Source organism: Notolabrus celidotus, chromosome 22 (assembly GCF_009762535.1).
Source record: "Notolabrus celidotus isolate fNotCel1 chromosome 22, fNotCel1.pri, whole genome shotgun sequence".
In the NCBI taxonomy this organism is placed as follows: Eukaryota; Metazoa; Chordata; class Actinopteri; order Labriformes; family Labridae; genus Notolabrus; species Notolabrus celidotus.
This window is the reverse complement of record NC_048293.1, coordinates 25500190-25526431: the sequence shown is the minus strand read 5'-3', so window position 1 is coordinate 25526431 and position 26242 is coordinate 25500190. Positions and strand designations below refer to the sequence as shown.

At 39.1% G+C, this 26242-nt stretch overlaps 1 protein-coding gene across 8 annotated transcripts in view; it reads right to left on the bottom strand.

The window, feature by feature from the left end:
* The window catches only part of atrn (attractin), a 252196-nt gene that overhangs the window by 148462 nt on the left and 77492 nt on the right, over window positions 1-26242 (bottom strand). For all 8 annotated transcript variants that reach the window (XM_034674875.1, XM_034674877.1, XM_034674878.1 and 5 more), the window contains 10 exons: window positions 24329-24467; window positions 22069-22250; window positions 19998-20217; window positions 19530-19715; window positions 17080-17325; window positions 14789-14926; window positions 12053-12146; window positions 7066-7118; window positions 4588-4682; window positions 1176-1254 (listed from right to left, as the gene is read on the bottom strand). In XM_034674875.1, the coding sequence (XP_034530766.1) occupies window positions 1176-1254; window positions 4588-4682; window positions 7066-7118; window positions 12053-12146; window positions 14789-14926; window positions 17080-17325; window positions 19530-19715; window positions 19998-20217; window positions 22069-22250; window positions 24329-24467 (1432 nt within the window). The remainder of the gene's footprint in view (window positions 1-1175; window positions 1255-4587; window positions 4683-7065; window positions 7119-12052; window positions 12147-14788; window positions 14927-17079; window positions 17326-19529; window positions 19716-19997; window positions 20218-22068; window positions 22251-24328; window positions 24468-26242) is intronic.

Sequence of the window (26242 nt, the reverse complement as noted above, 5' to 3'; positions counted from 1 at the left end):
TTAAAGACAGATGTGTGTCTGTTTTTAAATGCAGGATGTCACATGCAGTTACAGAGTGCATGTTAAAAATATATTGCACAGCTGCTACCTGTTGCATTCTTACCTTCATTTAGCAAACATGACTCTGACTGCTTCACAGCTTGCCAAATGCTTATCAGAAGATATTGAAGTGTTCAGCTGTGACTATATATTATCTTATTTCTCTTGCATAAAGTGCCTGTTTAATTTTAACTATTTAAACCATATCTAATATTTGTATATACCTTTAAATTTGTAGTTTATTGAATTATTTTTATATTTATTTTTAATTATTTATTTTTTTATTATCATTATTATTATAATTATTATAATTATTAATGTATTTATTATTATTATTATTATTATTATTATTATTATTATTATTATTATTATTATTAATGTATTATTATTATTAATGTTAATGTATTTATTTATTATTGTTTTTATTATTATTATTAGTAGTAGTAGTAGTAGTATTATTAATGTTGTTGGTTTTATTATTATTATTATTATTATTATTATTATTTATTTTTTATTTTTTTATTTATTAGTATTATTCCTATAATAACTACTACTGTTATCTTTATTGTTATTATACATTTGTATATTTTATTCATCTATTTATTAGTATCATTATCATAATTACAACTACTAGTTATATTTATTGTTATTTTTTTATTTATTTATATATCTATTTAATAGTATTATTATTATAATTAATACTTTTATTATTTGTATTGTTATTATGTATCTATCTATTAGTATTATTATAATATTAACTACTACTACTATTATTATTATTGTTATTATTTATTTATTTATTTATTCTCTCTCTTTTTTTTTTTCTTTTGTACTCCCCTTGTACTATTTTTCTACCCTTATTCTTGCACTACTACCTGCTACTATGACAGTGTTGCACTAACAACCGTATTTCCCCCCAGGTATCAATAAAGTATTATCTCATCTTACCTCATTTTATTAATCAAGTCTATTAAACAAGTACAAAAGCTCAAAGTGAAATCTTTGGCTTCTGAACAGTCGATATATCTCACTGATTTCCAAAGCACAGTGATATGACACAAAGGAGAAACTGCACATTGTCTCATTCTAGTCCTGAGATCCTGTATCTGTGTCAGCACTACTGTGTTCTGTGTTACCTGTGAAGCTTGTGGCCCAGGTGATGTTCAGGTTGAAGTTCTTGGACGCATTAATGAACATATCCAGATCCCGGTTCGGCTGAGGAACGGAGAAGAAACATTTTAACAGTTAAAAATCCTCCTTCAAAGACAAAGATATGATAATATGTTCAGTGAGAATTCAAATAAGCAGAAGAAGAAGCAGCAGCTGTAAAGCAGTCACTCATTAGTCTGCAGCTGTACAAACAGTTACTGTGTTGCAGACGAGAGCAAATTTGCTCAGCTAATGGAAGCTGAATTAGCAAAACAACAAGAGTCAATGAGGAAAATGATACGTATTAAAAAGCTGTAAGTGCAGTTATTGAGTGTCATCAGCTCTGATAGCATCACGTAGGTGTACATTAAGACCTAATTAGTGTTGGCAGAGTGATTGAAGGCAGAGTTTGTTAATAATCATTGAATAGCTTTAGTGGAGATGAACGGTGAAAGAGGCTCTTTTATGAAAACTGTCAATATTTTGTCAATATACGATTCACAATGTTTGATGTAGAGAGCTGTTCTTTTATTCAGTGTCGTTGAGTTTGAATCTTTCCTTTCTTGCACTTCATTGTAGAGCATTTTTTAAAACCACAGGCTAAAGATCAGCAGCTTGAAAGAGAGAGAGGAGAGAGGGAATCGATCCTGTGACGACGTGCAATGAGGACTGTAGCATCTGTACATGGGGCGCCTGATCTGTGGAGTCACCAAGTTTAACCTCATTCTGTAACCTAAATCAGACTCCTTTGTTGTTCGTGCAAGGCGCTCCTAACATTATTTAGCGATCCAACCAAAGCTGAACATCCAGATATTCTGAAAACGATAATGCATGCACACCTCGACCTTACAGAGAGATCTCAGTGCTGTATTTTCCTCCATTAGGTAAAAGCTTTGTCGGGGGAAAGACACCATCTGGAATATTCAAATCAGATCCTTGTTTGAGCTCCAGATGCTGCAGCCAGGTAAACAGGACTGGACAAGCTTTCCTTGGCTGGAAAACATCTGTGTTACCAACTGTGTGAGGATTCTGTGCGACTTGCATAACACTTCAGTCTGGAATCATTAATATCAGTCTGAGCTCGTCAGTGGAAGACTGTTTGACTAAGTGCGTGTTGTTGGTTCTACTGAATATGTTCACTTTATTTATTTGGTTTATTAGAATTATTTTATGTGTAGTTATTTTGAATTATTCCCATATTAGACTGTTTTTTTACAGAAGAGGATTAAATTTGTAGATGTTTAACAAGCTGCCCTTTGCTCATTTCACTGCATCATGGACCCACTTGACAGCCTTATCAAATTGCACTTCCTACTTGAACTCAGCAGTAAGGAGATACTACTGATTTTAGCCCAGCCTCATCACATTATTATAAGCATCCGGACTTTGAAAAGACATTGCAGTATATTGGAGCTGTCCAGAAGAAAGCAGCAGACTGATCTATAGGAGGTGATTGCACTTATCAAACAAGATATTCCCCTCAGCGGGCAGATGCAAGAAAATTGATTCTATATCCTTGTATACATGTTTATGTTGTTCACATGATGTTTACATGTTTATGTTGTTCACATGATGTTTACATGTTTATGTTGTTCACATGATGTTTACATGTTTATATTGTTCACATGATGTTTATGTTGTTCACGTGATGTTTACATGTTTATATTGTTCACATGATGTTTACATGTTTATGTTGTTCACGTGATGTTTACATGTTTATGTTGTTCACATGATGTTTATGTTGTTCACATGATGTTTACATGTTTATGTTGTTCACATGATGTTTACATGTTTATGTTGTTCACATGATGTTTATGTTGTTCACATGATGTTTACATGTTTATGTTGTTCACATGATGTTTACATGTTTATGTTGTTCACATGATGTTTATGTTGTTCACATAATGTGTACATGTTTATGTTGTTCACGTGATGTTTACATGTTTATGTTGTTCACGTGATGTTTACATGTTTATGTTGTTCACATGATGTTTACATGTTTATGTTGTTCACGTGATGTTTACATGTTTATGTTGTTCACATGATGTTTACATCTTTATGTTGTTCACATGATGTTACATGTTTATGTTGTTCACGTGATGTTTACATGTTTATGTTGTTCACATGATGTTTACATGTTTATGTTGTTCACATGATTATGTTGTTCACATGTTTATGTTGTTCACATGATGTTTACATGTTTATGTTGTTCACATGATTATGTTGTTCACATGTTTATGTTGTTCACATGATGTTTAAATGTTTGTTCACATGATGTTTACATGTTTATGTTGTTCACATGATGTTTACATGTTTATGTTGTTCACGTGATGTTACATCACCTCAGTGGGCAATGCAAGGATAAAGATTATATATATAAAATCTATATCCTGACATATTATCTATATCCTTGCATCTGCCCGCTGCAAAGATACAGTTGTACATTTTCTTTATAAACTCGAAAATTTCAAGTTTTTCTTGAAAATTTCAAGTTTTCCTTCTTGAAAATTTCAAGTTTTCCTTCTTGAAAATTCATTTTTAAAATTTTCTTAAGTGGACCTAATCCTCTTCCATAGTTTTATACCTGCATGCTTCATTATTTTATTTATTTTGGTGTCTATATATGTTATTTTTTTCATTACAGCATTAAAACTAGACTTTTTATGTCCTTAGGTGTCCCTTAAAGCACTTTAAACAAAAAATAGATTATTAAAACCCTAAATACTTCATATTTGAACTGTTTCTACTCTGTTAGATTGTTTATAATAAAGCCAACAGAGGAGGAAATAGAACGTTTTTAGAGCCTTGCTGCTTCTGTAACCATCACGAGTTTTCTCTCTTGTGTAGTCCCTCAGGGTTTTGACCTCGGACCTTTCTTATTTTTCAAAAATATCATTCCTGTAAGAGTCCATTCTTGGAAAATCTTGCATCTTTTTTCAACTGTGACACAAATAACACACCAAACTGAGATATGCTGACTCATTAAACTCCTGTTTTGGACCGTCTCAAAGGTGTCAAAGCATGCTCCCAGCTTCCTTGCTTACTTTAATTCCTAGCTTTTAAACTGTGAGGGTTTCCTCTCTTTGTCTTGTTGCTTTTATCATGCATCCAATTTTACAGCTGTGTCATTGTGTTTTAAATCTTTTGTGGTTGTTTTTAAATCAGCTTGATGAATACATTTGGAAACTACTGGAAAGAGGAACACACTTTAAAGAAGCCTGAGACCCAAGATGTCAGCTATCAGCACCCTGCGTAGTTGTAAGTCTGAAAACAGTAAACCTGCAGGAATGTCTTCTGAGGAAACTTTTTGCATCCTCGCCTGGTGTTCACTACACAATCTATAATCCTAATAAAGTGACAGCTGCTGTGACGGCGGGGCGTTCTCTGTCAGAGACATACCTCCTCAGGTGTGGCCACGAAGTTGATGGCGGTGTAGTAGCGGTCGTCCTCCTGCGACAGACTGAAGGTGAACTGGTAGTCGATGAGGAGCGTGTCTGTTTGGAGTGATGGAGCCAGCAGTGAGGGTGCGTGGTGGGGATTACAAAAAGAAGAGGAAGAATAGCTCGATTAGTCTAGTTTGAAAGTCACAGTAGAGTGTGTTTCCGCACAAGCGCTCAGGGCGGGAAATTACTCAGTTCCTCGTCCCTTTTCTGTTCAAAAGATCTATTGACTTTCAGGGGTGGACTTGTGGACTTAAACGTGGGTTTTCTTTGATGAAGGTCATGGTGGAGGCTTAGTTATACAGCTGTAATGATTAAACCACAGATGGAGATTAGACAATGATAATAGTGTGTACAAAAGAACTAAAAAGTTCTTCATGAAGCAGGCATGGAGGAAAATCTGTCACTCAGTTTGACCTCTAATGACCTGGAAATGCATTTCCTTCTTATGCAGCATGGATTGATTTGCTCAGGAAGCACATTTCCTTCATGCTGTTTTTGATGCATTGCTTTTAAATTCCGGTATTTTATTCTGATTGGGATCAGCATGGGGAGAAAAACCTGCCACATTTTAACCTTTGGGTGAGTCATAGCACTACAACGAGAATCTACTGAGGAAGCACTCAAATCACTTCAGCTTTGTTTCTATGAGCTTTCACATGTTAATGTCTGACTGTACATCCTTTCACGTGGCTGTAAAACATTTGAATCCCACAGAGTCGCTTTAGATTCAAATTTTAGAAACACAGATTAATTCAATAGTTTCTCCTTTGTCTGCACTCACACCCCCACTAATGCCCTTGCAGGTCTCTCTTTGTCTATCACTCTTTTTAACTATTTGGGGAGTCCAGGGAAGATAATTCGAACATTTTGCCTTCAACTGATGATTCATTGATTGATGAATTGGTCTGTTATATATGTCAAAGCATTAGGGGATGATCTGCTAATACTTTTGGCTCTCAAATTGACTTTAAATCTCTTATCCAGCTGACTGATACTGCTAAATATGATGATGACACACTGGGAAAGTGTCTTATAGATTGGGAAGCCTTTTGCATGTATAGATACTTAAATCTGATGAAGAGAGACAAGTTTTTAAAGTTTCTAAACTTGTTATGAAACGGACTTGAATTACAACCAATGCCTCCACTTGACCTGCAAAAGAAAATGCAACTATCAGCAACATGTTGACATTTCTTTTTTGGAATTTTCTTTATGCCTGTAACACAAAGACTGTTTGGAACGAGGACGTAGTGGCAGTGACATCGCCAGTGGCAGTTCTAGACCAATTTTACTGTGGGGGCCAGGCTGGGGCCAAGGGTGTTGTCAGAGGGACACATTCAACCCTGACAAAAGAGACTGAGAAGGGCGAGGACCGGCTGAGAACAAACTGGCAAAACATCAGTGCATCCCTTTATACTAGACATATAGACTACTGTGTACTATATCAAAATGCAGACTGACAGGGGCACTGGCCCCTTTTGGCTCCTCCCCAGAACCACCACTGGACATCACCCATTGGAAATGCTGACTCAACCTCACTTTGGATTGGTATAGAAACGAGCCAGGGAGGTGGAGCCAAAAACGACACCTCACCAAACTGATCATATACAAATTTGAACAAACCTCAAAACTCTAAAATAATAAAATCAGAGAAGTTATACAAAAATAGAACCACTGAACAAGTATTGTTTCTGAATCAGGATGTAAACATTTTTATATCTGCTTTTAAATTTGCTCTGTAACATGGCTGTTAGTGGTGCTTCTCTTGCTTTTGCAGCCAGCTTCTAGTGGACACTCATGGAACTGCAGTTTTCAGCACTCCTGCATTGTCTTTAATTTTTGCAGCTTGCTATAACCGCCACTACAGAGTAGATGTCAGTCAAGCATGCTGAAGATACAGCCTTTTTTAACATTGTAAAAGTAATGCATGATGCAAAGGTCAGACGAACCAGTGTGTCCACAGGGGGCGCCAAAATCGACACAAACTGTAGGTAACTAACAGGAGCTTTTAGAGTCCAATCAACTTTATTTAATATTACCACCTATTTATTAAAATTCTAAGTGATGAAGAATAAAGTTTATGACTGGACACGAATCTGCAGTGTGGACTGTGCTGCACTTTGTCCCTGACACAAAGAAACGGACAGACAGCTCCTTAAAAGCCTCCACACATTCTTCTGCATTCACTTCTAACCTCGTGTCACTTTCCACTTTCTCTCCACCTGCAGCTCGTATGAAAAGCAGTTTCTCCTCCTGACTGTAAATCCTTTAAACACCAAACTACTTGAGACCTCCTCTGATTTAAAGAGCCGCGTACGTAACTGTCTTGGCAATGACCCGAACGAGCGAGGAGAGTTTAAGGCCTTACAGTGGTTTCTTAATGTAATCCCACACACACTCTTTCAGCAGACTTGGTAATTGAAATTCCACTTACAGTAGCATGTTCCTTTGAGGGGGTTTCCTTGGTAACGGTTCTCCACTTCACACCTGAAAGAGAAAGATAGGGGATAAATGAACGGAAATTAAACGAAATTTGAGAGGAAGAGAACGAGAGAAGGGGGGGGGGGGCGGGTATGAAGAGGAATTAGTCGTGATAGTGGAGCAGTGGGAGTTTTTGTCTGCACTGAGAATTTCTCATCACAAAAAATCACAAAGACTTTATTTATCGACATGTTTGTGTGTTTATTTGTACATTATTCTATTTCCTTATTCATTATAGTCATGATGGTATGACTGTAAGCAGAGATTACTTGAAGATGCACACCTGCGATTCTTCCCTGACATGAATAAAAAGTTAGTCACATAAGGTGGATTTTGACCAAGAGTTCCAGGGTCTTTTAGCCCCCAGAACTACTTTCCCCTGAACTAAAAGGTTCCTGTGTCCCCATTGTTGTCAGGTAGATTGTGCAAATCAGGCCAGTGACGTATGGAGAAAAAACAAAAGTAAATGCACTACACCACCAGACCAGTAGAGGGTAGTAAAACAAAGACGAATGCCATTCATCACAGATGACACCATAGAAGCAGACAGACAGGCAGGTATCATTATGAGCAACACAACAGTTAGCCTGTTAGCATGAAGAGACTCAGCTGGCGCTGTTTTAGATGGTGCTATATTTCATCACAGATGGATTCACTGAATCAACACGTGAGAGGAGATAAGCACGAGTACCAAAGATGTTTCAACACGGCTTTAAAATCCTTTTGAACTCAAAAAGCCGTGGCAGAGATCGGCCGGTGTTTCGGGTTAAACAGCGACCCTGTCAGCTGCCGACTCTCAGCCAGATGCATCCCCCATAAACGTCTTTAGACGATCATTAATTCAAAAAACAATGACTGTGAATGGTTTTGGAAAAATTTGAAATAAGAAAAAAAATGACCAAAAAAAATTTGACAAACAAATTTTGACAAAAAAAAATTGTAAAAAAAAAAAAAAAATTCTTGACAAAACATTTTTGGGAAAAAAAAAAGATATTTTTTTTTTGAAATTTTTTTTTGAAAAAAAAAAGTTTTTTTTCTTTTGCAAAATACAAAATTTGAAAAAAAAAATTGAAAAAAAAATTGAAAAAATTTTTTTTTGACTTAAACAAAATTGACAAAAAAGTTGACCTGGGGCCTTTCGAAAAAAAGCTATTTTCCTCAATTTGAAATTGTGCTCCAAAAGCAGAAAAACATGAAAAAAAGTGAAAATTTTGCGCCTGCGGTTAAAAACATGGAAAAAGCAATGACTGAATCAACACGTGAGAGGAGATAAGCGCGAGTAGCAAAGACGTTTCAACCAAGCGGCAAACTCCGGTGTCAAACGATGAAGCCAATGCGGAAGTGATATAAACTGCAATACATCGAGAATCCGCTTGAGGCTGGCTGCAGAAACACCGGAAACCACATAGATATGAATGGGAAAAAGACGAACTTTGCAGCATTAATAAACATGTTTACAGCCTGGTTCAACAAACGTCTTGGCCCTACAACGCTAATCTCTCTAATGGCACACACTGTACGGGGGGTGAATTTTTTTCTAACGTGACCGTTCAGAAGATATTAGGATTATGAGTTTTGCCCAAATAAGGACATGACTGACATGACTCCCGGTCGGGAACACACAGCCATTGGCTAAGAGACTCACACTACGTCACACTCTGCCTAGTTGAGTTCCGCATTACCAATATGGCTGCTGCCGTCGATTTGCTTCAAAACAGCTCTCAGGAACAGATGGGTGACGTCACGGATACTACGTCCATATTTTATACAGTCTATGGTTTAAACACGGCTTTAAAATCCTTTTGAACTCAAAAGGCTGTGGCAAAGATTGGCCGGTGTTTTGGTTCAAACAGCGACCCTGTTAACTGGAGGATGCATCCCTCATAAACGTCTTTAGACGATCATTAAATCAAAAAACAGTGACTGTGAATGGTTTTGGAAAAATTTTGAAAAAATAAATTAAAAAATGACAAAAAAAAAATTGAAATTTTTTTTTGAAATCTTTTTTTGAAAAAAAAAACATGTTTGAAAAAAAAAATTTGACAAAAAAAATTTGAAAAAAAAAAATGTTGACAAAATTTTTTGAAAAAAAAATGTTGGCAAAAAAAAATTGAAAAAAAAAAAAGTTTCTTTTTTGAAACATATTTTTTTTCTTAATTTGAAATTGTGCTCCAAAAGCAGAAAAACATGAAAAAAAGGGAAAATTTTGCGCATGCAGTTAAAAACATGGAAAAAGCAATGACTGAATCAACATGTGAGGAGATAAGCGTGAGTAGCAAAGAAGTTTCAACACGGCTTTAAAATCCTTTTGAACTCAAAAGGCCGTGGCAGAGATCGGCCGGTGTTTTGGTTCAAACAGCGACCCTGTTAACTGGAGACTCTCAGTCAGATCCATCCCTCATAAAAGTCTTTAGACGATCATTAAATATCTGATGAGGATATTTTGAAATCTTAATAAAAACTAAACTAGTTTGCATTCCCAGGAACTCCCTCTGTGTTTCAACAGCTGTGTAAACTCCACAAACACTGACACATTCAGCTGAAGGTCTCCAGTTTACAGGGTCACTTTTAAAACCGGAACACCAGGAGAGACGCATTCACGGTGGGCTGAGAGAAGACTACTGTTACAAGCTGCTAAATCAAGAGAATCACAGCTTCTTCTTTTGAAAAGTACACACACATGCAAAAAAGATAGAACAAATAAAAACTAATAAGCAGGGACTTTTCAGGGGGGGGGGATTAACTACCACTGAACCAAATTTAGACCCTGGTTCCTCCGGTCGAAACGCATGTAGTTCCAGGTTAAAGTTCCTGCGGTTGAAAAACGCCAAAAGAAAGAAAGGCAGAATCTGACTTCACAATAACTCCTCCTGACTACACGAACTCAAACAGCCTCATTTTCATACTGATGACCACTCTCTTCTTAAACTGTATCTCAAGTTTTTTAATGGGCTTCAGGCAGCCCCGCGGTAATGAAGGCCAGGGTTAAGATAAGTGCTGCCGGCACTAATGAACAGCTGCTTTCCACAGGGTGCCAAAGAGGACACAGGGGGTATTGAGTCTTTTCTTCAAGTGTAGACAAATTAACATGTGGCCTTGCACGTCTTGTAAAACGATGTCGATTGAAAGAAATCCTGAATTCTAAGCGACTAAAGGAGAGTTCGTGACTTTAAAAATCAAAAGAGCATTAATGGAGATTGATATCAAGATTCCCCATATTTGAATATTAACAGTGAGCGCCTGTCCCTGAAGCAGAGATGATGAGCTGACTCTTTTAGTTATTTACCTTTTAGCACACTGACTGAAACAGTTTGTAAATATAAATCACCTCACACTTTTAGTCAAGATTGAAGTTGAGTATGATTTTGCTTGAAACAAGAACATCACACTTCTGGAGACCACGTCTACCCGGGGCAGTAGCTTTAGTGAAGAGCTACTGCCACAATGCTCTTACGCTCTACTACCCAGATGTAAACACTCACAGCGTGGTGGGGTTCGTCAATATGTTGATGTAGTAAATGGAGATACATTTGTATGCAGGCTGTCTGTCTGATTAAGCTGATATATACCAGAACAGGCATGTGGATGTTAACCTGCAATTTGAGGTGCTAGCTCTGCTAATGGTAACCACACTCTGCAAACCAAATTGACTTTTGGTAACGCTCCAAGATTATGGAGCAGCCTGCCAGAGAATCTGAGAGGAACTGGAGATATTGATACTTTTAAATGTAAACTAAAATATATCTATTCAGTCCAGCTATTGTGTCTGGTTTCATAATTGTATTACTTTAATGTTTTGTATTGATTTTAATCTTGTTTTATGATTTGGTTTAATACCTAACTATTACTTTTTTTTAATCATTTGTCTACTCAGTTTTATTGATAATTCTAGTGCCTTTATTTTATCTCCAACTTTTTTCCTTTCCCTTTTTAACTATTTATATATATATGTATATTTTAAACTTTATTTCTGTTGTTTTGTAAAAAATATTTTACAAACAATACTGAAAAAATAAGACAGACAGGGTCATCATGAGTGAGGTAAAATGCTTGACATGATTTACCATAATTAGGGACAGAGAGGAGAAGAACAAACAAACAAACAAACACATAGTGGAGTGGCGAGCTGTGCCACTCAACAGCATGCATGTCCAGTTCTTAAGTGTCCAAGAATTTCTTTAGAATCATAAAGGTCCTGTTAGTTCAGGATTGTCTACAGGAGGCATAAAACAGGCCTTTTCCACAACAGAACATAATTATTTCTATTTTTATTGTAATTTTGATGCTTAAATTTATTTTTAATAACATATGTTTTACTGTTATTGGTGTGCATTAGCCACTACTCCAAAATACATTTTTGTTTTTGAATATTTAGCATGTTTTACCATTATTTTATTTCAGCTTTTCTCTTGTTTTTAATCGCTGTAAAGCACTTTAAAGTGCATTTGATTTGTATGAAAGGTGCTATATAAATAAAGTTTGATTGATTGATTGATTGATTGCAAACCTGCAGACTCTGTGATCCCATGTCTAGCCATGTTAAATAGAGCTACATTTTAACTGCTTTCTTGTGCTTTCTTCCTCTTTACGGATTGTCAGAATGGAAAATTCTACTTAAATGAGTTGCTTCGAGCATCCCTAGTCTACACATAAGTGCAGGCTTGTCATGTAAATCACAATCAAAGAGGAATCAAAGGGTTCTTTATAAAACCACAAGACCCCCCTCTGAGCCTGTGATGTTACCTATGCTGCATGTGATGGAAGAATGGACACAAAGGACTAAATCATATCCATTTACCCAGAATTAAATAGTAGGGGGGTCAAGATATGACAAAGTGTTCTCCCTCAGACTGAAGACACGTCGAGAAGTGAATGTGAGAGCACAAAGGCGGTGCAGGAGAAAGAAAGGAACAAATGGATGGAGAAATCCTGAAACTCACAGGTGGCAGCGATCTCCTTTGATGCCTTTGGTGGTGCAGAAGCACTTCCCGTTGTTGGGGTTGCACATGCTCGCGTGGCCGTTACACTTGCAGGCTGGAGATGAACACATGAAACATGAACAGTTATACCTTCACATTGAAAGTGCTGCTCCTACTCCTGATGAACTCCTTTTAGAGTCTTAAAGAGAGGACATAAGACAGAGCCACTCCTGTGCAGAGAGACGAACACAACGTGAGAGCTGCGTCTCCTCCCTGAGCTCTGGCTCCCGTCCTACAAGAGGTGACTTTCAGCATCCCAAGAGGCGGCTTTTGTAGCCAATAACAGATGCCAAATGTCTATGTGGTTTTGCCATAATGAGGACCAGATTTCTAACACCCACCTGTTATATTACATTAATTTATCAAACATAAAGACGACTGAGCTGTGCAACGTACAGAAATCTGCAGAAACAACAACCTGCTCCAGGGTTTTATCCCCGTGTATTAACATAATTAATAATAATAATACATTTTATTTATAAAGATGCTGCACAAAGGATAAAACATCATATAAAACAACAGAATAATAAAAACATGAATGAAATACATTTAAAAGCAGTTCTAAATAGGTGGATTTTGGTGAGTGCTTTGAAGGTGGACAGGTTGGGGCAGGTTCTAATGTGTAGTGGTAAGGCGTTCCAGAGGGATGGGGGGGCGGTGAGAGAGAAAGCTCTGTCCCCCCAGGTTCGGTGCTTGGTGTCAGGTGGCAGGGAGAGGAGGTGGGCGTTGGAGGATTGGAGGTGTGGTGGTGGAGCAGGTCGGTGAGGTAAGAGGGGGCCTGGTTATGGAGGAGGATTTTAAAATGTATGCGCTGTTTGATAGGGAGCCAGTGGAGGTTTTGGAGGACAGGGGTGATGTGGTCACGGGAGCGGTTGTGGGTGAGCAGAATTCTGGATATATTGTAGTTTGTTGAGTTGTTTTGAAGGAAGGCCACAGAAGATGCTATTACAGTAGTCAAGTCTGGATGTGATAAAGGCGTGGATCAGGGTTTCAGCGGGTGGAAAAGGAGAGAGATGGAGGGAGACGGGCGATATTTTTAAAGGTGACATATCATGCAAAATCGACTTTTTAATGGTTCTCTACCTGAAATATGTGTCCCTGTCTACAAACCCCCCTGAAAATGAAATAAATCCATTCTGCCCCTGTTCTGATTTCTCCACCTTTCTGTAAATGTGTGCTGAAACGAGCCGTTTCAGTTTTCAGTGTTTTTCATACGTCACAAGGCCATCCGATCTGTAACAGGAAGTCAGAGCTCGGAGCTTGTTCAGCCCATAGACTGTATAAAATACAACTCAACCCCTCCTCCATTTTTCATTCCCTGCACACATGTGTGCTAACAAGGAGCTTAGGAGGGAGGCATGCTAGTTGTAGGCTGTCTTAATAAACACAAAGGTCTGTTTTACTCCCCACGTCTGCAGATTTGAAGATCTAGTGGATGATTTTTATTTATCATGGAAAAGTGCTAGTGCTAGTTAGCATAGCTATAGCTACATGTCGTAGCTGTAGCTGTGTACCAAGACACACGTCGACATACTGATAAATAAAACAACAAGAAACACTAAATCTATGACCAATCCTTCAGAAAGGTCCTGCTGCAGGCGCCTCTCCGTCAGGATCAGATTCTGGATCAGATTCAGAGGGTTGAAGTAACGTGATCTCTGAGCAGCCGTGTATATTCAGTCGACATTTAAACATTAGATCAACGTGATGGACAGCCGAAGCCACACCCACTTCCTGAGGGGGCGTGGTCAGAGAGAAAACAGACTGTTCTGAGGAGGGCTAAAGAAGAGGGGTTTTTCAGGCAGACCAAAATCTGATTTCAAAGTGTTTTTTTGAGCATAAACTTTAAAGACATGTTTTGGGGACCTCTTAGACCAATATATATTGATGAAAAAAGCGTGATATGTCACCTTTAAGGTGGAAGAAGGCGGTTTTGGTGATGTGCTTGATGTGGAAGTCCTAAATGATACCGAGGTTGTGAACGTGTGTTGTTGTCGATGGAGAGGTTGAAGTTGTCGGTGGTTGTGGTTGAGGGATTTGGGGCCGATGATTAGGAGGTCAGATTATTCACAGTTGAGTTGAATTATCTCGACTGTTATCATCATCTCCTGTTTGAAGTATCGACTGTGAACATTAAGCTCACGCTGCCTCCTGGGTCAGCCTCATGTAAAGACGGCCATCACTTGGCTGAGGAGTTAAACATGCCTGTGAATACGCCTGAGGGGCACTTTGCTGTAAAACCAGGAGGCAGAAAAACTGAAGCATAAACAAACCATGCATAATCCTGACAGGGTGAAGATATGCGGAGAGGTTTGTTTATTGATTGACTGTCACTTGGTAGCAGAGAGTAAATATATATTCAGCAGGGACTTCTGTAATAAGAGCTTTAAAATAGGGAGGAAAAATGTAAAAAAAACATACAGTGTGGCTGTAAATACACGGGCGAGCTAAATGAAGCTGTCTGAGGGAGAGAGGATTGATTTGTTGTCTGATTGACTGACTGTCAGTTTCAGCAGCAGAGGGGAGTAAATCTTCAATATCCCAAAGGGCCGTTTTACAGTCCAGGAATCAGGAAAACGGCTGACATAAAAACTGCACTGTAAAATAGTGACACGTTAAATGAAGCCCCGTACAGCAGGAGTACTGACGGGCTGATTTAGTGCTGAGCTGACTTCCAGCCCCTGCAGATATACTCACGCTGGCAGCTGCCCCCATTGGTCGGATCTCCGTAGAAGCCGGAGATGCAGCTCTCGCAGTGTCGGCCCGTTGTCAGGTCCTCGCACTTCTCGCACACGCTCTCGTTGACACACTGACTGTGACCGTTACACTGACACGCTGCCCGGGAGGAAACAAGAAGCACATTCAGTATGAGCGTCACACACTGCTAACACCGCCTCAGGACAAAACATGATTATCATTCTATTTCATTAGGAAGTTGAGAAAGTGATGTGGAGTCTGGGGTCTGAACTGTCTGTTTGTGCTGCACATCAGTTCCTCATGTGGCAAATACTGTTTGTGTGATGCTCCCAGAGTGTGGCAGGTTTATCTGTCAGGATTTACGACACTGATTCATCAAGCTGAAACTTTTCATGACAGCTGCAAGTCACTGGAAATGATTTCTGGAAGTTTTATATCACTGTTAGTGCAAGTTTTTCAAACAGGGAGGAAGTTAGACATATAGGGGAAATGTGCAAGCAACTGCTGCAGCCTTGGACTAAGATAAGATAAGATGTTTCTTTATTTGTCCCACAATGAAGAAATTAAAAAAGTAGACAGTGCTGCTTCCTGGTTGTCTTGCTCCATGTATTTTATGTCCATGGACACTTTCTCAAAGACTGTCATATCATGTCCTTATGTAGCTTTTAGTCATTTTTAATTGTATGGTGCTATTTGTACTTTTCTTTTCTTCTCTTTTTTGTTTGTTTGTGTTTTAGTTTCTCCTCTACCTTCTTATTTTGATCTTATTTTACCCTTTTTTTTATCTTTGTTTAATCTTGATCTTTTAAGGGAGCCTTTTTAACATCTGGCAAGGGACTATGGATGTCAACTAGCCTTTTTAATTAATATGCATGGTCCTTTTAAATAATAAATGAATAAATAAATAAAAAGATAAAAACAGTACAGAGTAAACAAGAGCATATACAATAGTAATTATTAAGAAATATGAGCAATTAAAAAGAGTAAATTAGCATATCTTAAGAAAAGTATGTCCAGAACTAAATCAGTAAATTTACAATATATTTACCAAACCAGAGATACATTAAGAAATGTGCACAGAGGTAACATAGGTGAATAAAAAAACAATGTTAGAACTCAGAGTCTTTTTCCCTTATAATTTGGGATTGCATTTTAAATTGTTCCTGTTTGCAGCACAGTTTCAAAGCTAGTTTGATTTACAGTGACTTTAAATTCAAGGGCAGTAGTTTCCTGGTCCACAAACAGCATCACATGTCAGTGCTTTAAGCTGAACAACAAACATTTACAGCTTTTGTTTTCAAAGTCCACACAAAGAGAACATCTGTAGCAAATGCATGTGATTTTTCACATAACATACTTCACTTTTATAGGAAGAGTTTAAGTTTAAATATCCCTGTAATTAAAAAAACACCCTTATACAGAAAGTTTTTAAAGGAAGGTTCCATACGAAATATGTATGACGTTGTCGTGCAATATGGAAAGAATTATTTCTAGGTTTGAAATTACTTTGGGAGAAATTTGAAGGAAACTCAAAGTTTGATAGGGTAATTGTTTTTTTTAAAATGTGTTACAGTTTGTTTAAAAAATAAGAAACTTTGAGCAAAAAATGTGCACCAAAATGCCTTAAGTATCACATATGATACAAATTAAAACTCATATATGAAAATTGCTATTAAATTTTTGTTTTTTAATTTGTCAGAAGGTCCAAATAAACACTCAATTTTCAAAGAATTAGAATTTCCTGACAATTATTTGATGGTTCAGGCTTTACAGGGTTAAGGGCAACATTTATGAGACTTTAGTAGTTATTTTTTTTAAAGTTATATTTTGGGCATTTTTGCCTTGATTTGATAGGACAGCTGAAGAGAGACAGGAAGTGTGGGGAGTAGAGAGTGGGAGAGGACATGCAGTAAATGGTCGAGGCTGGATACGAACCTGAGACCTCTGCAACAAGGGCTATACCCTCTGTATATGGGGCGCGTGCTTAGACTGCTAGGCCAACGGCGCCTCAACTTCTGCAATTTAAACCTTCTAATTCATCTTCATTTTTAAAATCCTGTCACTTTTGAGTCTTCAATGTTCATAAAAGTGCCCTAAAATATTTCTCCTCCATCGATAATGTTTGAAAACAGAAAAGAAGCCCTATAGAAGGTGGGCTTTTTATTTTACAGTAGATTTCAGCTGTCCCTCCCAAGAAAGGTAAGCTGATTGTAGAGTACTTTAATTATTTAGAACTCATTCATCATAAAAGGACTCTTAAGTGATTGGTATAGAGCCCTCCTTCTTCCTACCTGGGCAGTGGATGAAGGACCAGTTGTATTTGGCTTCTCCGGGACACATGCTGGTGTTGAGGGCAGGCTGGGGGCTGGCCGGCACACCGGGGAGGGTGGACGGGGCCGGGACCGAGGTCTGGAAGGGCCCCCGGTACGAGCCCTCGATGCACTGCCCTTTGCCCGTGTTACTGGGGTCGGTGCACCAACCGCAGCCGGGCTGGTCCAGACACTGGCCGCATGTTCTGTAGCCGGAGCAGTTCTCCGCTGCAGAGAAAGCACACACACACACACACACACAGCAGGAGTTAGAACACAAAGTAAGACATTCTTCACTTTGAAGTCTGTTATTACTGCTGTTGAAAGCAAATATGCTGTCTCTTTATAATGTGAGTCATTTGTGTTTGTGTACAAGCTAAAGCAAATACAAATCATGCATCATGTTAATTAGTATGTGAAAAATAGAAGCTGCTACAGCTTCCAAGGTTGACAGGTGAACGAGGTTCACAGCAGCAGTGATCACACACACTTTCCGTGAGCTCTCTTGCACCACTAAAGGTTTCTTCTACATATACATGTTGCTCTGTTGTACACACAGCCCTGTTATCAACTGAGTGATGCTCAGAGTCAGTGTGTAAGTATTCCTGTGTGTTGGTGTGTAAGATCCAGCTCTTTATTTGGCTTGAATTACTGGTAATTACACTCACAGCTCCTCTACAAGGCTCAACAGTTCATTTAGTTACCTTCTCAGCTGCTGGCTCTCTGCACCTGCTCTCCATAGATATTTGCCTATATTTTAATCCCTAATTCTCGCCCTCGAGGGGTTTCTCCTCCGCCTATGGCTGTAAGCAACAACTTGTACTTAATTGACCTGCCAGGTTAAATAAATGAAAATTGTTCTCTGCTGCACCGTAGGAAAACAAAGCAGCAGCTGGAGACTACGTTATCAAACTCATCTACTGGAGGGGCCACCGTTTAATGTGCTCGTCTTAATGAGGGTTAAAAAAAACAAACATTCAAAGATGTTCTGCTCCACGGAGTTATTCACGGCGTTGCCTTTTAGGGCCTTTTTAGAGTGTGATGGAGATCACCACATATGCTCGAGCAGTGGAGGACATTAACTGTGAAGCATTATGTGCATGCTTTGGATTCATGCTCTTATTCTGTTGTTGAGTGTGTCTCCTGTTATTGATTGGAGCTTATGAATTCTGCCTGGGAGTGCGGCAGTCACGCGTAGAGCTGTTGCATCTTAATCAGAGTAAACAGCTTCCGGCAGCATTTCCATGTGATAGAACGTGTTTCCCTACATCTGCAAGAGCACTCAGTCTGCAACACACACAATGATATTAAATATGTTACTTCTTTTACTCCTTTCCTTTTATTTGAACCATAGATTGTTGCTTACAGTGTGCATTAATTGGACCAAAAGCTAGAACAAAGACTCACGGTGAGGCAGCTTTTTATCATCATGGCCCATGCCTGTGGAACAGCCTACCTGAAGATCTGAGGGCTACAAACTCAAGACCTACACATTTTGAGTCTAGCTTTTAACTGAGTGTTATTCTTATAAAGGTTTTATTTAACCTTACTTTATGTATTTATTTATTTATTTATTATCTAGTTAAAATTTCAGTCATTTTTTATTTTATTTTATTTTATCTTATTTATTTATTTACTTATTTATGTATTTGTTTACTTATTTATTTATTTATAATCTAGTTCAATTTTTTGTCACTTTTAATTTTTTTTATTGTATTTTATTTATCTATTTATTTATCTATTATCTAGTTCAAATTTTAGGAACTTTTTATTTTATTTTTATTTATTTATTTATTCATTTATTATCTACTTCAAATTTTAGTCACACTATTTTATTTTATCCTATTCATCTTATTTATTTATTTACTGGTTTATTTATTTGTTTGTTTATTCATTTATTATCTAGTTCAAATTTTATTTTTTTAATTTATTCTATTTTATTCTTTTTTATTTATTTATTTATTTATTTATTATCTAGTTAAACTTTTACTCACTTTTTATTTTATTTTAGTTAATTATTTATTTATTATAAGTATAGCATCTTATTTTCTTTTAATGGTTTAATATTTAAGTGTTTTATTATCTTAGAAATGTATTTTATTTTGGCGATTTTTACTTCCTGTGTTGAGTTTTAACATCTTTATTTATTCTATTTTAAGTTGTTTTTATTTACAGCACATTGTGTTAAAATGTCAATGTATGAAAAGTGCTTTATAAATAAAGTCTGATTGATTGATTGAACTCTACTTCTAAATATATTTCTGATTTTTTAAATGTAATGTAACGTGTCATTATTTTTGTTGTTGTGTTAAATTAGTGATGAAATAACCAGAAGTGATTTCAGACTCAATATTAAGTGTTCATATCTGTGATGTTTTCAGCCAATATAAATATATATCCTGTAAATACAGAAGAGGAGAGAAGTGTCTTACGTGGACAAGTGTTCATGGTGTACCACTCCATACACTGTCCGAAGGGGAAGGACGCCACGTAGGCGTTGGAGTCGACGCACTGCTTCATGTTGCTGCACCACATACACTCGGCGCTGCTGCTGGTGCACTCGCTGCAGGTGGCTCTCATGGCGCACGGCGTCCGGCACTGCTTGGCGCTGTGGTTAGCTGAGGAGACATTTTCAACAAGTTCTGTTTGAGCCCATGAGGGGACGGGGGACGGCTGTGAGGCATTCATTTAACAGCACGGGTGATTCAGTGGGAGTCAGAGCTCCTCTGGTGATGCAGTAGACTATGAGAGAGGAAGTGATACAACAATAACTGATGCACAAAAACAAAGGTTAGAAAGTTGATTATGAAGAAGTCTCTCAAACTTCTGATCTAAAAATAACAAGTTGTGAAAAGAACCTTAAATACTTGATCAAATGTAACACTACAGAGTGAACCCACCTGGTCGTTCACACAGGCTGCCGTTCACCGGGTTGATGCAGGTCTGTGCTTTCAGTCCGCTGGACGCCGGCTCGGCCAGGTACCCGCAGAATCCGGCGTCGCTCGGCTCGCCGGGCAGCCACTGCAGGGTGGTATTGGTGAAGGGCGACATGTCCTCCCAGCACCAGTACGACACGTTGATCTTCCTGAGTCCCACCCAGGGCGTCACCATGGCCTTGTACTGCAAACACACAACAGTTTGTCAAAGTCAAACTACTCTTTGTCTGACAACAACTTCCTGGAACAAAGGTGATATCTGCTCATCTGTACCTTGAGAGATCGCAGGAAAAGGTGACATTTGATGATTGTTTTCTACTTTAAATGTGGAGCTACAGCCGGGTTTCAGTGGCAAAAAGAGCGTTTTAGATTTCAATATTTCATCTGTGCTGACATTAAGTCCCCCAGACTGTCTGAGCGGCTATAAAAGCAGCTTTACTTGACTCCTCCTGGGAGGCTCTGTTATCCATCCCATCTCTAATCAATGGCCGTGCTGTTGCAGTAGTAGTAAACAAAGAGAGCTCGATCCCTCGCAGACGTGGGTCGAATTACTGTTCCATCGAGATTTAATTGCTTTTCTTCTGGATTGATTGATCCTGTCTGGAAATGGAACTCCTAAACAGCACAAACAGCGTCGATACAGCGCGGCAGGGAAGACTTGTGAGGCGTGTTTCAGAGTCCTGTTCCCGCGCTGGGGTTTTTATTATCGAGCAGGACAGATTGAATACCTATGTTTCTTCAGAGAAGTTAGGTTTTATTTGTTTTTTACCTTTAAGCACAAAGATTACACGGAGCTGGAGCAGAATTAAACCAACAGGGGAAATCTAAACAATTCCATTAGTATGGATGGAGACCGTTTCTCCATCGCAGCCCTGCAGTGTGATTTAGACTCAAATATCCAAGTCTTTTTTAGCTTTAACATTTCATACCCTGTGCAGTGGCCCTTGAGCACTTTGTAGTAGTATAAGTGGCTTACATTTATGCATGGGTGGCTTCAGTGAGGGATGGTGGTGTTTGTGCTTGTCGGGTGATCTGTACAGAAACTAAAGCAGGACTGCAGCTGGAGATGTTTCGTTTAAGAGCAGAGCGCTCGCGGTGCTTTCGACACATTCTGGATCATGTAATGCTCTTCAGCGAATTCAAGTGTAGATGCATAGGAACATATTTAGAGCGATTTTTGCAGAGATTAGGCGAACACGGTGGCTCCTTAAAAGACATTTCCACTTATCAGTTTGAGAAATGGAGATTTCAGAGGAAAGTGGAGATTAATTCTTGAAAGTGTGACGGCGTGAGCTCTGCAAAGACACATGTTGTCCTTTGTAGAGACCTTTCAGAACCTTTAGATCGAACATTGAGGGGCTGCAAACAGGAAATATCTATCATCTATCATCCATGGTTGTGATGCATATATTCAGGTCTAGACCGTACTCTATGTTCTATTATTAACAAAGACCCAACATCAAGACCGGATAAGATCCAGTCCCATCTTACAGAGAGGACTCAGTCTGATCTCATCTTAATCCACCATGAGCAGAGCACTTTGCAGCATTTAGCAAGTTACAGTGGCAAGGACAAACTTCCTTTAACAGGCAGAAACCTCCAGCAGGACCAGACTCATGTTAGACTCACATCTGCTGAGACCGTGTTGGAGAGAGGGATAGAGGGAGATGAAGAGAGAGAGAGATGATAGTGGTGAGGTGAATAGTAGTAGTAGTAGTAGCTGTCTGTAGTATTTGGAGACTGGAATGTCTGCAGCAGGCCGTCTATATCATTGGTATTTTTTATTTTTTAAAGTTATATTTTTGGTCTTTTTACACCTTTATTGACACACAAAGAGAGAGTAACTAAGCTCACCTTCAGAAAGAACAGACTCAACTTCAGGATGAGGCAGCTGACATTATGAGAAGTGCAAACACTAATAATCAAGGTCTATTAATTTGTTCTTTTCTTGCTTCAGATTTTGGATGCTTTCTTGTCGTTTCATCTGTACAAACTCTCCTCTGCTTCATCATGATAACCCCTCCGTCCTACTCACCACCACACTCATGATCTGCAGCTCCTTCAGGACAAAGTCCACCTTCTTCTGCGTGGTCAGAGAGGCCAGCACGGCGTTGTGGCTCCTGCAGGCCAGCTTGGCGTTATCGTACGTGTCCTTTGCAGTGATGAACTTCAGGCAGGAGTTCCCCACCAGATGCCAGCTCTCTCCGCAGACGTTTTCTGGAGTGGAGAGAAGAAGAGATAAGGAGCTGATACTGGACACTACAGGTTATTATTATTATGCATTGATTAACAAGCAGGGGATCCCAAAGTTTGTGGCAGGGGCCCCTACAAAACTATACAATGATTAATATTAGTTTTTCGTTTTTTTAGATTAAATTCAAATTTATTTTAGGAGGTTCAAAGTCAGAAAAACAGTCCAGAGTCCCACAACTCATCTTCTTGTGACTTCTCAAATGTAGAAAACATTTGAGTGACAGGTTTCCTCCAGTAGGGACATTTTTCTACAATTCTAACTAAGTTAATGTCATAATTAACTTTACACACATTAAATAGGAGGCATTCTGATCATTGTCAGGCACAAGCTCACTTTCTTCTGATTCACCAGCTTTCCAGAAGCCTCCTCCACTGTTGCCATGATAAAAGGCTACGTTCACACTTCAAGGCTTAATGCTCAATTCCGATTTTTTGCTCAGATCCGATCTTTGGTTTGCCTGTTCACATTACCATCTATAATCTGACCTGTATCCGATTCCAGTGTGAACTGTTTGCGGCTCCGAACTGCCCCGCAAAAGAACAGTAACAATGTCATCACATGCAGCTGTTTCACAAGTTCTTTCGATATACTTTAAAACACAGACCAGTTACGGTATGAACGCTCAAGCTTTGCTTGTATGGAAGTGTCACCCCATATATTTATAAGGTCCAAGACCTTGCTGTGCCTCCATTGACTTGCTCCAACGTTGCCATCCTCTATTTTTGCAAGGCTACCGCTGCACAGAATAGTGAAGTAGTTTATCTAATCATTACTCAAATTTGACATGTTGAAGTATTACAAGGCTTAATAAAAACTCTTGGAGGTCATTAATGAAGGGCTTGTCACAACGACAGCATCATAAATATGGATCCAACGTTAGCAGAGTGTGATTGGGATTGGCTCCTGCAACCCGATGTGTCTTACAGCCAAATTCCACTGGATCCGTGTCCAGTCCGTCTCCGATCTGTCACAGCACCAGATCTGACCTGTATCCGATTCAAGTGTGAACTGTTTGCGGCTCCGAACTGCCCCGCAAAGAACAGTAACAATGGCGTCACATGCAGCTGTTTCACAAGTTCTTTCGATATACTTTCAAACACAGACCGGTTACGGTATGAACACTCAAGCTTTGCTTGTATGGAAGTGTCACCCCATCTATTCATAAGGTCCAAGACCTTGCTGTGCCTCCATTGACTTGCACCAACGTTGCTATCCTCCATTTTTGCAAGGCTATCGCCGCACAGAATTGTGACGTGTGTCGCTGTAAAGTGACGTGAAAGTATCAAATCCGCCTTGGCTTTCACACTGAGGTCGCATTGAAAAAAGGACCACATATGGAAGTGGTCTAAATCTGATTTGAAAAAACAATCAGATTTGAATTTTCACACTGCCTCTAAAAAATCTGACCTGGTCACTTGACCCCCCAAAAAATCGGATTTGGGCCACTTTTGCCCGCAGTGTGAACATAGCCTAAGTCATCTTCATTGATTGTTTCTCTATTTGAAATGACAAATTATGAAATATGTCCATATGTTTTGGACTCTGACAACAAAAACCAGAGCAGGAGGTTTCTGTATGGTCCGTCATACATTTTGTTGTGCTCTTTTCCAGAGATTCACCAATCTGTGACATCACAGATTGAGCAAATACCTTCCCTGTCCCTCTCGACTTTTTGAAGAAGCTGTTCAGCGTGTCCGGCAGTCTCATCCTCAACCTTTACCTCACAATCTAAAACTCTGTTCACGTTTAATACTGACATCCAACATTTTAACTTGATGTTTGTTTTTAAAACATAAAAAAGCACAAAACCACCTCTTTAAAAACAGATATGATTTTATACATTTGAAATGCACAGAAGCATTAAATTGAAGAGAAGCTCATTATGTAGTTTTAAACATTATTCATGGTCTGCTAACCACGCTGATTGTAGGAAAAGGAGTTGATTCTATTTTCACAAACATAAACAGTCATAGTTGCAACAATATCATCATCTTTCAGAGACAAAACATCCCTGCAACTTCTCCCTTACTACTACTGTTACCTGGAAGTGAGATGCACTCCTGGTTTCTGGCTTCCCACTGACAGTTCTGGTCCACAGCGCAGCTCTTGCAGCTGGTTTTCTTGTTGCACACGTATGACGGTTTGTCCTTGGGGCAAACTTCAAACTCTGCTATGGCTCCCTGGGAAAAGAAAGGAGACAAAAAAATGGACACAAAGTAAGTTATTATTAAATTTCTTGCACCATGAGGGAAACGTTCTTATGAATAAAATCAGAAAGCATGAAGTGTTTGTAGAGTTTGTGATTATCAAACAGCTGCAGTCAGAGATGCTGACCCGTATCTCTCAAACATTTTAGAGACCAATGAAGAAAAAGATGCTGGAGGAGGATCGTCTGTCTCTGGGTGTCAAAACACATCTAAATGAGCCGTGATTTAATCACAGACAGACAAATCTGATTTCAAGTGGGACGCAAAAACGCACTTCATAAGTAGTTTATCTAATCATTACTCAAATTTGACATGTTGGAGTTTTATAAGGCTTAATAAAAACTCTTGGAGGTCATTAATGAAGGGCTTGTCACAACGACAGCATCATGAATATGGATCCAACGTTAGCAGAGTGTGATTGGGATTGGCTCCTGCAACCCGTTGTGTCTTTGGGCCAAACTCCACTGGATCCGTGTCCGGTCCGTCTCCAATCCGTCACAGCACTGGATCTGATAGGTTTCTATTCTAGTCAATGTGTTAACTTCCACTGGATCCACTCTGTTGCATTCCAGCTCTGATCCGGCACAACAGATCAAAGACGCAAGACTTCTTTTGTTGCCGGATGCCGGAACACGATGCATCAATCAGAACAGAGAAGATGGAGCGGGACAGGAAGTCAGGCACCGATTTTCAGAATAAAACACTCTGTGTTATCGTTAGATCGTTTTTAACTTAACTATGACAACAAAATGTCATTTTGAGCGGTGCCAGGCCGGGAGTCAACTGGTCAGAGGTTTTCAGAGGACTATAAAGACAACATGGATGAGGCGAGGAGGAGGCGAATCCTTCATCCTTGTCACATGACTCCAGCTGTCTGGCGGTCCTGCTCCGTGCAGCGATCTAAGAAAACGCAACCGATGGGTGTTGATGGACGAGAGAGCATGGAGCCGGACCGGATACGGATCTGGTGGAAGTCCAATGCTAGTTGTAAGGAGACTATTTGATGGGAAGAGACGACGTGATCACATAACGCCTGTACTGGCTTCTCTTCACTGGCTACCTTCAGTTTCAGGATCCAGTTTAAGACTTTGCTGTTGGTCTTTAAAGGTGACATATCACGCTTTTTTCATCAACATATATTGGTCTAAGAGGTCCCCAAAACGTGTCTTTAAAGTTTATGCTCAAAAAAACACTTTGAAATCAGATTTTGGTCTGTCTGAAAAGCCCTCTTCTTCAGCCCTCCTCAGAACACTCTGTTTTCCCTCTGACCACGCCCCCTCAGGAAGTGGATGTGCCTCGGCTCTCCAGCACGTTGATCAAATGTTTACATGTTGGCTGAATATACACGGCTGCTCAGAGATCACGTTACTTCAACCCTCTGAATCTGATCCAGAATCTGATCCTGACTGAGAGGCGCCTGCAGCAGGACCTTTCTGAAGGATTGGTCACAGATTTACTGTTTCTTGTTGTTTTATTTGTCAGTATGTCGACGTGTGTCTTGGTACACAGCTACGAACATGTAGCTATGTGGCTATGCTAACTAGCGCTAGCACTTATCCATGATAAATAAAAATCATCCACTAGATCTTCAAATCTACAGGCCTGGGGAGTAAAACTGACCTCTACCAGAAAGGCAGCAGGACCTTTCTGAAGGATTGGTCACAGATTCTGTGTTACCTGTTGTTTTATTTGTCAGTATGTCGACGTGTGTCTTGGTACACAGCTACAGCTACAGCTATGAACATGTA